This window comes from Eubalaena glacialis, chromosome 14, assembly GCF_028564815.1.
Source record: "Eubalaena glacialis isolate mEubGla1 chromosome 14, mEubGla1.1.hap2.+ XY, whole genome shotgun sequence".
NCBI classification, from domain to species: domain Eukaryota; kingdom Metazoa; phylum Chordata; class Mammalia; order Artiodactyla; family Balaenidae; genus Eubalaena; species Eubalaena glacialis.
Window position 1 is genome coordinate 37,443,222 of NC_083729.1, and position 12,451 is coordinate 37,455,672.

General features: G+C 39.5%; 1 protein-coding gene across 2 annotated transcripts in view; it reads left to right on the top strand.

Annotated features, from left to right (window-relative positions):
• Positions 1–12,451, top strand: part of CAMKMT (calmodulin-lysine N-methyltransferase) — a 399,695-nt gene that overhangs the window by 373,043 nt on the left and 14,201 nt on the right. The window contains exons 8-9 of one of the 2 annotated variants that reach the window (XM_061210698.1): positions 2,854–2,928; positions 10,005–10,068. In XM_061210698.1, the coding sequence (XP_061066681.1) occupies positions 2,854–2,928; positions 10,005–10,068 (139 nt within the window). The remainder of the gene's footprint in view (positions 1–2,853; positions 2,929–10,004; positions 10,069–12,451) is intronic. The other variant, XM_061210699.1, reaches the window with a different exon arrangement.

The window sequence follows — 12,451 nt, forward strand, 5'->3', positions numbered from 1 at the left end:
GGCTATGGGACCTACAATGGGCAAGGAGGGAAGACAAATGTTAGGGAAGAGGAGCAGTGACGTGCTGAGAGGATCAGCAGATTGTAGGCCAGTAGGATGGAAGAATGGTTGGAGTGAGAGTCCCTTCTATAAGGGGTGAGCTGTGAAAGATAGCGGGGCTGTCAGAGAGTGGGTCAGGGTTGCAGTTATTGGTAAAGATGAGGACTGAGAGCCGGGCTGCTTAATGAAGAGGCCGTGGACTGGTGCCAGTGTGTGAACTGTACATTACTGAGCTGCAATGAGGTGAGCTCAGAAGTGGAAGGAAATGTTTAGAAACACTACTGTGACCTCCAAGCCTATGATAAGTGGACTTGTACTCAGAATGTCTTTGCTTTTTAAATCTCATTTGTCTATTCATTTGCTGTTGTATTTTACAAAAGTAACAGTCTGCAACAGATGGGCTATAAACAACAACAAAAAATCTGGTCCTGCCCCACAGCTGAAGCACTGCTCTAGTGTACATGACTGTCACGTGAGTGTCTGAGGAGGGTGGAGGGCAAGACCATCAGAGGAGAGGAGATGGAAGGACTAGTTTCTCGAATATTGAAGTCACCGTCATCTCTAGCCTTCCGAGATAGAAGCCACCTGATTCCACCACTCTGGGGGGCACTATTCTCATTGTTTGCCATGTGAACAACAGAACTCAGAATACAGTGTGAATGGCGCCCTTAGATTGTTCACGAAAGTGGCAGTTGCTATCTCCATTTTACAGATGAGACAACAGACTCAGAGAGGTGAAATAATTGCCCAAGTTCACATAGCTAGTAAGGGAAGGAACCAATATTTGAACTTAGGTATGTCTGTCATGCCAAAGCTAGACTCTGTCCATACACCCCTCCCTCTTTGTCACCTGCTTACCGTTATGGGGACAGCATAGCCGTAAGCCTCATAAAAACTGGGGGAAAATGCCTTTTGGGAATGTGCTGTGGTCCACGTGGCTAAGATGAGCATTTCCATTTCTTTTAAAATCATGACTTGTTACATCTGCTGTGCTAACCCACAACCCATTGCTGTCTAGGCCCGTCTTTCCGGTTGGTCTTTGTTGAACCGAGAGGCTGAAGCACCTCAGGAATCCAATATCCAATATCACCACAGGATTTCCTGCACTTTCTGTTCTTGTGCTTTAGTCATTACACATGTATTAGAAGCCTCTTCTAAATAATGGTTCATGAATGATAAAATGATGAGTAGTTTTAATCCTTTTCTTTTTTTCCCAAAATCTGTGCCATGGAGACGTTACTTTTATGATCTGAAAAGGTCTAGCATAGATCTATATTTTAAACCATCTTGTTCATGTGGAAACTCTCTAAGACTCTTAGGTCTCTGATGAGGGCTGAACAGGCCTGCTCTCCCACTGAGCCTGAGTCCCAGCTGCACTGGAAGCCTTGGCGTTTCCAGAAAAGTTGGTGTTGGTTGTTTCCCACTCTCCCCAGGTGCATGGAGTATTTGAGGAATCAATCCAAAGACAAAGCAGCATTAATCTCTTAGGGGTTTCCTGGTTTCCTCCATTTCTTGGCTCTCCAATGGGCCTGGGAAAGTACAACAATGCTACAGTTAATTTATAAAGCTCATCCATGTTTCACTGGACCTGTGAACAGAGAAGTCATCCACTTGTTCTGGAAAGCCCTCCCTGGAGTTCTGAGTCTATATGCTTACATAACACATAGGGCATGGCGTCAGAATTATGGCTTTATGTAGGCCAGGCTGCCTCTGTGAAGCATGGCCTGTGGCACATCACAGGGCCTGACACATAGTAGGTACTCACTAAGGATGAGTCAAATGAGTGAATAAACAACCGATGTTCAGTCTGTATAGGTATTTTTGTGGTGATGTGTTTAATCTTTTCTACCTTAAGAAAGTCACTAGCATGGATATATATTAATGTATATGAAAAGAACTTTGGGACTTATTTTTATATTCAAACATACGACTTTTCACCCAGAGAAGATATAGAAGAAATAAAGAACCCACCAAGATAAGCAAATAAATCTGGACAGAGTAGGCTATGCTCACTCAGTTTAGTTTTAAATAATAATCAAAATAGATAATAGGAGTAGAATTTTACTTTGAAAAGTAATACTGCAAATCCCAGTTGATGTGGTGGAGAGAAGAGTCATTAAAATACTTTAATATGGTAAAATGCTAATTATCACAGTTATTCATTGAAAGTAACTTAAAATCTCTGGTTGGCATCATAAGCATAACTAGAATTTTCAAATACATGTTATTAATTGTTGTTATTAATATGAGGTTTAAAACCTGATCCTCTTTTGGAGACTAAGTATCAGGACAGGTGAATTTTAAAATGTGCCTGAAAACTCACAACAACCAAATGAAAGTTGGTATTCTTTTCTTCCATCTTGCCAAAGTACTCATCACATTAATAAGAAATGCAACCGACATGCCAGGCACTAAGTTTCACATCATTTGTTTTTATAAGGTTGTATTCCAGTAGATGGGGAATACTTTGATTTCAGTATGTACTTCATTGATGTTGAGAGTCTAGACTCATTCTAATGACTATGGTCAAGATAAGATATTTTTCCCTAGTTTGTCTACATAAAACTATAAGAACTAGCAAAAGCTTAACTATTGTATTTGAATAGAGAATTCTTCCTCTTCTAGACCTGAAGACTAAATAAAATATGGAACAGACAGTTACATCCCTAGTTTTTTTTTATTATGCCTTTTGAAATAATTTGTATATACCTTTTAAATAATTTCAAGTGCCACAAAAAATAATGTTAATAGCTCAAAATCAAAAGTTAAAAAAAAAACCCTAAGTATAATTTTTAAAATCTTTTTCTTCTCAAGCGTTTTACGATGGGATAATGAGACAGATGTCTCTCAACTGGAAGGACATTTTGACATTGTTATGTGTGCTGACTGGTAAGTACATAAAAATCATAAAACTCCCGTTAGAAAAAATAGCTTTGCTGGAGTAATTGGGCTGTGCTGCTTTGCTGACGGCAAAGCAAAGTCAACAAATGAGGCACAAAGCTGCCTTAACCTCAACAAATTAACATTCATCTCCATGTGACAGTTATAAGGTAGTCTTCTATCACACAGTAACTTCTACCACATTATTTCCCAAAGATTGATTTTGAGAAGCATTCCATTTTCTGGAATTGCCTCTGTTTCATGCTTGACGTATCAGTAAATGGACGACTTAGGCAAATTGCAAATAATTATGGCTCGGGGAGGAATAGTCTGGAGAAAAAGGAGTTTATCAACAAAACAGCTCAATTAGCTTACTTCTTAGGAGAGATCTGACTATTGATATAAGGGAATATATATATATGTATGTGTGTTTGCACACATATACACTCCAGCGTATAAACATATCTGTGAAATATCTTTAGGGAAATAGCTTTTCTTAAAATGTATGTTTGCTATCTAATATTTTCAATGCCTTCAATTATGATATTTAATTATACATAAAACAAGAATTATAAAATTACATTTTATTGTTATGCAAATAATAATAATAAAATCTCTGTTAGATGCCTGCCTTTTAAAAATAATTTACATTAGATAGTTTGTCTTCTCTTTTAGCCCAGTCTACTTATTGTTAATGGAAGTCTGATCCTAAGTTACAGGATAAATATGTATCAAACCTTAATAATGATTTCAACTCATCTTATATATTTTCTTCGTGTGTTGAATAATAATATGAGAAACATTGACAATTCACAAGTATTTTTCCTGTTAAGAGTAAGATCTTATTTGTAGTTTTATCATGATTTTTAAAATGACACTATGGATTTGAAAACACAAGTTCAGATTCTGAAGAAGTTCTATTATATTGATAAACCCAAACACAAGATCCATAACCCAGAGAACACTTTCCTTATGTGAGAGTTGAATGAATGCAATGAAGTTTTCAGGAAGTCTTTATTTAAAATTATTATTTAATAAGATTTTCAGTGGGTAACTTTCTACCTAAGTCAATGAAATTAGACTTGCTTTCTGTTTTCTTCTGAAAAATACTTCTCAAGGAAACATAAATATTTTCTTCTATTCTTAATTGAGATTTTCTAGTTTTTCATGGCCATTTTAGTCTCTCTGCACCCAATTTCAGAAAACCTTTTTCCAAAAAAAGAGAGAAGCAGATTTTTGACTAATCATTGATATTGTGTCTCAATATTACAGCCCTCATCTAATCAAAAATAAGGAGCTAAAACCTCACCATATGATTTGACCAAGTAATTTAGTAAATGCTGTCCCTCACCAAATATGAGAAAGGATTCTCCAGGTTTCATTGCACAGATGAAGATAATGCTGGCAGGATTAGATCAGATTAAGCATGAAAGTCAGATCGGAGAGCAGCGGAAAGAGGGAAGAAGGGTAGAATCTTCTTGGAGGTTTAGACGAGGGTCGCACATGGATGGGCTCTGATTATGTGGGGAAGTCAGGTCTGGCCAAGAGATTTAAAGTTAATTTTGTCCTTTGCACAAATATCAAAACAGCCTGGCTTTGTCATACCTTGTGTTATGACACTCACACCATGTCATCCTATTTGTACCAGGGAAGCAGAGGAAGTCAGATTTAAGCTCTTTTCTGATTAATGTTCTCTGTTAGGTTAAAAATAGCCACACAACATGTTTGAAAAATAGTCTTTTTTCCCTAGCCAACAACAGGATCCTGTACAACTGATATACATAATGCATATTCAGTTAAGGCTTTCATTACAAATACATAACATAATAATACAATGTTATACGTACACACACACACACATACCATATACATAAATACACATCTAGTCGCTATTGAGAATTTATGTATTCAAATGAACTAAATACACCAAGTTTCATTTTATAAATGGCTTTTCTATGCATGAATTGTTAAGTTTTCTTTTCCTCCGGTGTTGTCAGTGCCAGAATGTCAGCCTGTTTATAATTTCCCATTTGTAAATGTGAAACATTAAGCTACTCTCACTGCGATGCTGATATTATTTCCAAAAGAAATGCTTTGGTAATGGTCTGTCTTCATATTCACAGGGATGGGTAAGCTGCTCAGAAACTTAGAAAGTACAACGATGTTCATAATATACATGTTGTGCATATAGCAGGGAAGCCCAGGATTCCATGTGTTCTTTATGTCCTGTAGGATTGATGTTTCTCTGTCAGAGTTATTGCACGGATGCTGCTTCTAGGGGCAGGCAGGCAGGCAGGCAGACCATGCTGCTATTTTTTTTTTTAAAGAATGTCACAGAGGAGGAAAAGAAAGCTCTCTTTAGACACTACCTCCAAGATGAAACCTGAAATAGTCAGTGCCAGAAATAGGTGCCACACATAAATAGATCACGTTAAGTCTCACACCATCCTTGAGTCCTTGTCAGTCAATGAGATCTGGATTAGGCCACAGGCATATGAAGCAAGAGTTGGAGTTCAAATATTAGGTACATGGATTAAATTCTTACTGAAGCATTTCCAGCAAGGGTGGCATTGTCTGCTTCCCTGAATAGCTAACCAGTGGTACTGCTTGATCCCATTTACATGAAAACAAGCTCTATTCACAAACCTATTCCAAACCCACATTGTGGTTCAAGTAAAATGCACATGATTACAATGAGCAGCGATATGTTTATGTTGTTAAATCATTCAGATATTCATATATTTACATTCAAACATTCATAAACCTGTAGGCAATGGGGGAAATAACTCATTTCCCAGAAGAGACAGTCTCTTAGTTCACATCTAAATTTAGTAGCTCAACTAGATTATAAAATAAAGAGGCACACTGAAAGCTAGTCGTTATTTCTCCATTCAGCATTTTTGACAATGAAATATAGTTTCATGGTTCAACAGTTCCTAAGTAACTTGTAAAATGTCCACTTTGAAATAAACAGAAGGAAAACTCAAGGTACAGTCATACCTGCAAATGGATGCTGTTGACAAATATCAAAATATTAGAATATTTAACCACAGGTGTAGAAAAAAAACCCTCCTATTAAATTCCTTGGTTGACTTGTTTAATGTTGAATTTAATATAAGAGTTCCTTTCTGCTGGAATGCAATCCAGCCCGGTCCTTGCTGAGTTTAGAATAGCGAGTGATTGTTAATTTTAAACTTGCCTTTCCAGACTTCTGTTCAATCACAATATTCTGAGAGTCTGGTAGTAAGATGCTTTTTATCCAGTGAACACTTCCATTCAGTGTTTGATGGCTTTCCAGTTTACTGTAGCTCTGCAAAAATAAAAATGATTCTGTAAATTAAAAAAAAAAAAAAGGATTCTGCACATTTGGATTCTCTAAAGGCTTGGAAAGCAAGTCTGAAACGCCACCCCTAGCCAGACACATGGGGCTAAGTCTGCAGAACGGTGAGCACCTCATCTGCATGCCTCCAGCCTGAGACTTTGGGAAGAAATGGGGAAGGTACATCACTTCACTTGCTCTCCCAGCATTTTTATACTAACTATATACAGTGGATTGTTTTTATTTTCTATCATGTTTACTTTAAATGATGAAAAAAGTTTGGGTTTTGTGAAGAAAAAATTTTTTTTCTCAAAATAGGCTCTAGGATTTCTTTGTTTTCTTCCAGATGCTGTGATCATAGGTAGTTCTAAATCACAACTCACAGACCTTTCCACCTGAAAAGATCTTTAACGCAAATGTAGTCAGCCCTCTTACCTCACACCTGAGGAAACTCAGTCCCGGAGAAGACAGACAGATTGTCAAAGATCTCGCACCTAAGGGGTGGCACCAAGCGAGATCAGAATACGGCTCCCCCAGCAATCAGTTGCTAAAGACCGATAGAGGCCATTCGGTCTGCTGAAAGTTAAATTTAAAACAGTGAATTTAACTGAGCATATTTCACCGTGAAAATTACATAGAGGTCTTCCTCTCTGTGGATGCTGACAGAAATGTCTCCTTGTTCTCTGCACTAATTAATCTCCCTATGAGAGGAGCTGGAGCGTCTCTGTGCTCTGCAGAAAATCCTGACTGATTCTAAGGGAGGCGATGAAAATGGCCTGGCACCTTTCCTTTGTCGTATAATCTGTGATTCAGATCAGTGGAACAGAGCAAGCGTTGACTCCACAAGTGAATTATATAGAGGGGTGTGTGTGTGTGTGTGTGTGTGTGCGTGTGTGTATGTGTGTGTTTGATGGCCAAACTAGACCGACTGTCGATGTATTCTGATCAGTAACTGGAGAGTTGAAATGGTATCTTCATCCCAATCACTGACCCACTCAGCCTTTTTTAATAGATCCACTTAAGCTACTGCTGTTCTCTGAGCCCATTAGGACTTATTTAAGGGGTGAATTTTCAGGAGATTGTATATCACTCCCACTAAAGCACGTTGAAATTGCTGATAGGATGTATCCTACTAAGCGTTATAAATTCTGCACCAGAGCTAAGTAGAAAGGTGAGCTTGCTTGGAATAAAGACCTATTAGAGAACTACAGAAATTACTTTTGGGAAATTTGACTTGCAGTGATGGAGTAGACAGCATTAGCTTTCAAATAACTGTGTTTTGAATGTGTGCTGTGTGTTAAGCTGCATTTTCTAGTGAGCTGTGAGGTTAATATTTTTGTCACCATTGCCAACATTAAGTAGAAATAGTACTATATTAGGTTATGCTTTTTTTATTGAAGTATAGTTAATTTACAATGTTGTGTTAGTTTCGAGGGTACAGCAAAGTGATTCAGTTATTTATATATACATATATATATATATTCTTTTTCAGATTCTTTTCCATTATAGGTTATTATAAGATGTTGAGTATAGTTCCCTATGCTATATAGTAGGTCCTTATTGTTTATCTATTTTTTTATGTAGCAGTGTGTATATGTTAATCCCAAACTCCTAATTTATTTCCCCCTCCCCTCATATGGTTATGTTTTAAGCTCAGCTTTTAAGTTGTTGATTATTTATCTCTAACAATCTTACCGGCTCTTAGGATGCACAGGTATAAACTGAGAATGGTCTTTTGCTTGGTGCTATGTATCCCAACCAGCCAGGTCTCCTGTAGACCCAAGTAACTGACAGAGGTATTTTCTCAAAGTGGCAGTCTTCTTTAAAAAAAAAAAAAAAAAAAAAACTTAATTATTAACATTTAAGATAGTATTACCTCACTAAACAATAAGGTATACAGTCCTGAAGAGAAAATTTCAAAACACTTAAATACAATTCGATTCCTTTCTTATCCATCCTTACTGGTTATTAACCACTGATTAATATGACTAAAAGGCAAATTTTTGTAGCATTCGAATTAGACACATTTTGTGCTCTAAGATTTAAGTGCACAGTTTTCTGGAACAATAAGAAATTTTCAAAAAAAAATAAAAAAAATAAAAAATAAAAAAGAAATTTTCCCATGGGTAATAATCAGGTTATCCTGATTATCCTGATGGATAGTTTCCCATTCTAGAGATCATTTCTAGCTCACCTTAAGAGGATTCTTTTTCCATTGCTCAAAGCAGAACTTTATAGAAGAAACTTCCACTAAGCATGTCATGGTGAAAGCCAAGCACTGACTTCTTGGAAACGTCTTATAAGCCGCTCTCCCCACTCCTCTTAAGTGAGAGACTTAGGAGAGAACCTGGCTTGGTGAAACATCCTACCTAAATGCTGATTCCTCCCTAGCAAGACCAGTGAAGGAGTGTGTACAGCCTGTTTTAGAGTCATTGAAACCCACCCTATGTAAGCTCCTCCATTTCAAGGACTGTGTTGATCTGCCAGTTGGGCAGTAAGTAACTCTTCATTGAGCACCCTCTCTGTGTGTATGCTGGGCCAGACCTAGTGACGCAGAAATGAATACAGACTGGAAGCTCCTTGAGGATGGGAACTTCGTCTTATTCACAGCTTATCTCCAAGGCCTGAAACAACCCCTAGTATACAGCAGGTCATCAACAAATATTCATCAACCAACATATATCATTCATTTGATGCCCACCGCAGCCACAGAGGTGGGCCCTTATTGACAGGAAAACTGAGGCCTCAGATGAAGTGACTTGCCCAAGGTCACATAGCAGAAAGGTCAGAGCCAGAGCCTAGGAAACCCTGAACTATGCTCTCCCCTTGTCTGAAGTGTGGCTCCACCAGCAGCGCTCCTACTGACAGCTGATACTCATCCTTAGCTCGGAGGAGGACGACGCAGGGCCCCAGAGTAGGTGGTAATTAGCCATGCTATTTGGGGAGCGGGAGGCCAAATCAGAGGGACCCACACCAAACTACAGCATTTGAAACGGGAGTAGAGGCTTTGCTTAGGCCCCTCATGGGATAGCTGATGCACAAGGCCACCCAGTGTTCTAGCCTGCAAGTCCTGGATAAGGAAACTCTGTCCTAAACTTCCAGGATAAGGCCTGGTGAAGACAGGGTCAGACTGATCCAGCCAAAGAGGTGACAGAGCAACAAGAGAAATTCTCAAACCAGAAAAGAAAAATGAAAAATCACATGAACTGGAAAAAAATCAACATGGAGATCAAGGGGGGAAATCCAGAGTTGCCACGGTTTCTGGCACACACTGCCTAAACCTGGTCTTTGTTTACTCCTAGGTCACTTGTTGGCTGTAACCTCAGTGCTGTTGCTAGTCACTAAAAACCATCCCCACCTGAGAGCTGTTTTGTGGTTGGTGTGTAATAGGGCTGGTAGTTTGTTTTTGGAGGGTGGCCTCACAGCACCCTCGGTGGGCAGAGGGCACAGGTCTACAGACAAGTGTTGGGAGAGCTTCATCTCCACCAGATGATTTCCCCAAACAGCAGCTTAGAAACTGTCCCTTTCACACTAACACATGGCCAGTCGTGTTGAATCGTGGCCCATCGCATGTTGATGACTTGACTTTGGTTGGATAACACTGACCACAGTATCTTTTTTTTATTCCAGTGAGACACTCGAATGGAAGGAAACATTTCTCTTTTTTAGTGTTGAGTAAACATGTGTAATTAGTCTTGATCTCCATTAGTATCATTAGACTTGAAAACCCAGTTTAATCTGGATTCTGCTCTCTTCTCAATGTCAGCCTGTTTCTGGACCAGTACAGAGCCAGCCTTGTTGATGCAATAAAGAGATTACTCCAGCCCGGGGTAAGTATGTTTCTGTTTTCTCCTGAACACTGGCTTCAGAATAATTAGTCTGTGCACAAAGATGGAGAGAGTAATGGAATGGCAGGATTAATGTCATGTAATACTTTAATACTTATTATGTCCAACTTCAATTGGGTCTTCTGATCTATCAGATTCTTTCCTAATCATAACTAGGGAACTTCTTACCCTTGGCCTTCTGATAAGGAACACAGTGGGTAGTAAAATAAATGAAACCACTTCAAAGATAGTGTGAGATTATTTTTATCAAAGAATTTCTTGAGTCTTTTCCTTTGATAACAATATCTTCATATTAAAGTAGAAGTATGATATTGAAAGTTTTCTGTTGACTTCTGTCATTTTAAATCCCTTCAATGGTTACCTTTGTCATTGGTTATTTATTGCAAAAGAACATTTTTCTTTTTATTTCTGTTTATATTAAATAAAGGGGCTTCAGATGAATCTGTATATTAATCTGTTCTTTGCTTTAAAAGGAAGCCATTATTTACATATTATAAACATTAGGTCACAATGAAGCCAAGCATGGCGTAAAATATTGTGCACATTTTTACATTTATATATCCATTTATGCCTGTGAGTAAATTACAGAGTTTTTATCCACTCTTATTTTTTTGGGCTGTTATACTATGCTAGGAGGTCCTGCAGCCTAAACGGAGAGTTAATATACATCTATTTAAAGTAAGAAAACAAGTTTAAAGCTCATGCATTTTAAAAAAAAATCTTATAACTGTGTAAGACTCTTGCTGTGCCAGAGGAATTTAAAATAGGTTAACAATGTTAAAGTAGTCTAAGACAGGAACTCACATTTATCTGAGAAAGGACGATAGTGTGTATGTGTGTGTGAAGTATTTTCTAAAGTTTTATCTCTTCTTTTAAAAAAGAAGGTTTGCTCTAGTCTTCTGACCTCAGTGAGACTTATAGACTAATACCTTTCAATCTTTCTTTTATATCTTTTTCACATTGAAGGTTCCCAGAGCAATTTGATAATCATCTTTTGCCTTACACTGTTGCTTTTTATTTTGTTATCTCTATATACCTCAGAAACTTTAAATAGACCTCTCAGAGGAGTAACCACAGCTTTGTAAGTGGTAATCAATTAAATTAAATTGGCCTTCTCAATTCCCTCTGTGAGGTGGGTAGTAGGTCTGGAGGCAAGGAAGGGGCATGCACCAAGCTATCAATGGCAGCTGTCGTGGTTGAGTGAGCAGCCCAAGTTGAGGGCAGAAGGAATTGGGGGCCTCTTCATCCCCCCATTAGCCTTGGGTGGTTCTCACGAGCATTTGCAAGATCAGGATTTTCAGAGAGGGGACAGAGATTCTTGGACGTAAAGGCTTCTAGGAATCCTATCATACGTCAACACCATTTCAAGGACTCCTGGATCTCACAGTGCACAAACAGTACTTCACTCATCACCAACACCCCTTCAAAGCCTATTTGTGACAAATACTCCATTTTGCAGCAGATTTGCATGATTTACGTAGGATCTATTGTAAATCATGAGAACGATTTCCAATAGAAAACTGCCCAAGCTATGAATAGATCTAAATGGAGATTGAACTGGAACGTCTAGCAGCTCTCCTGCACCCTCTGTTAAACTCTGAACGACGCTCCCCCTAGTCTGAAGTGTGGCTCCACACAGCGGCCTCCTCCGAGGACAGCAGTGCTCCTACTGACAGCTGGTACTCACCCTTAACTCGGAGAAGGATGTGGCAGGGCCCTAGAGTGGGCAGTACTTACTCATGCTCTGTGAGGAGAGGGGAGGCCAAATCAGAGGGGCCCACATGAAAATGCAGCATTAGAAATGAGAGGAGGGGACCTCGCTTAGGCCCCTCCTGTCCTGCAGCCCTGCTCAGACTGCTGGGTGGTCTAGTCTAAGGGGTCAGGGGTCCACCCTAAGGGGGGAATCCCAGTTGTGGATGGCACATGGACACACTGAAGTTCCCACCCAGGGATCCCATCCCCATTGGGAGGTGTGGGGAGGCAGGGCCCTTGCACTCGCTGGGCCTCCACCCAGATGGACCCAGGAAGGGTCACCTGGACTCAGCAGGGAAGAGCAGCAGCTCTGTATCCCATGCCAGCGGGCTGGAAGGGTTCCCAGGGCTCGGGGGCACCCAGCGGATAACTGCACTCTTCTCCTTCTTAGCTCTCAGGGCTCTTGTCCTGCTTCCGAAGGACCTCCCCCTGATGAGTGTCTGTGTGTGGAAGTCCCAGTCCAAGACTAAGATAACACTAAAGGTTTTAGTCTATTACAATTTGAGATGCTGTAATGTTTTCTTGAGCCGAGACCACTCCTCCATGGTTTTGAGGCCCAGAGGCTAAAGGTGCCATAGGAGGCCCACAGAGAAACAACCTGGGCAGGTGCACT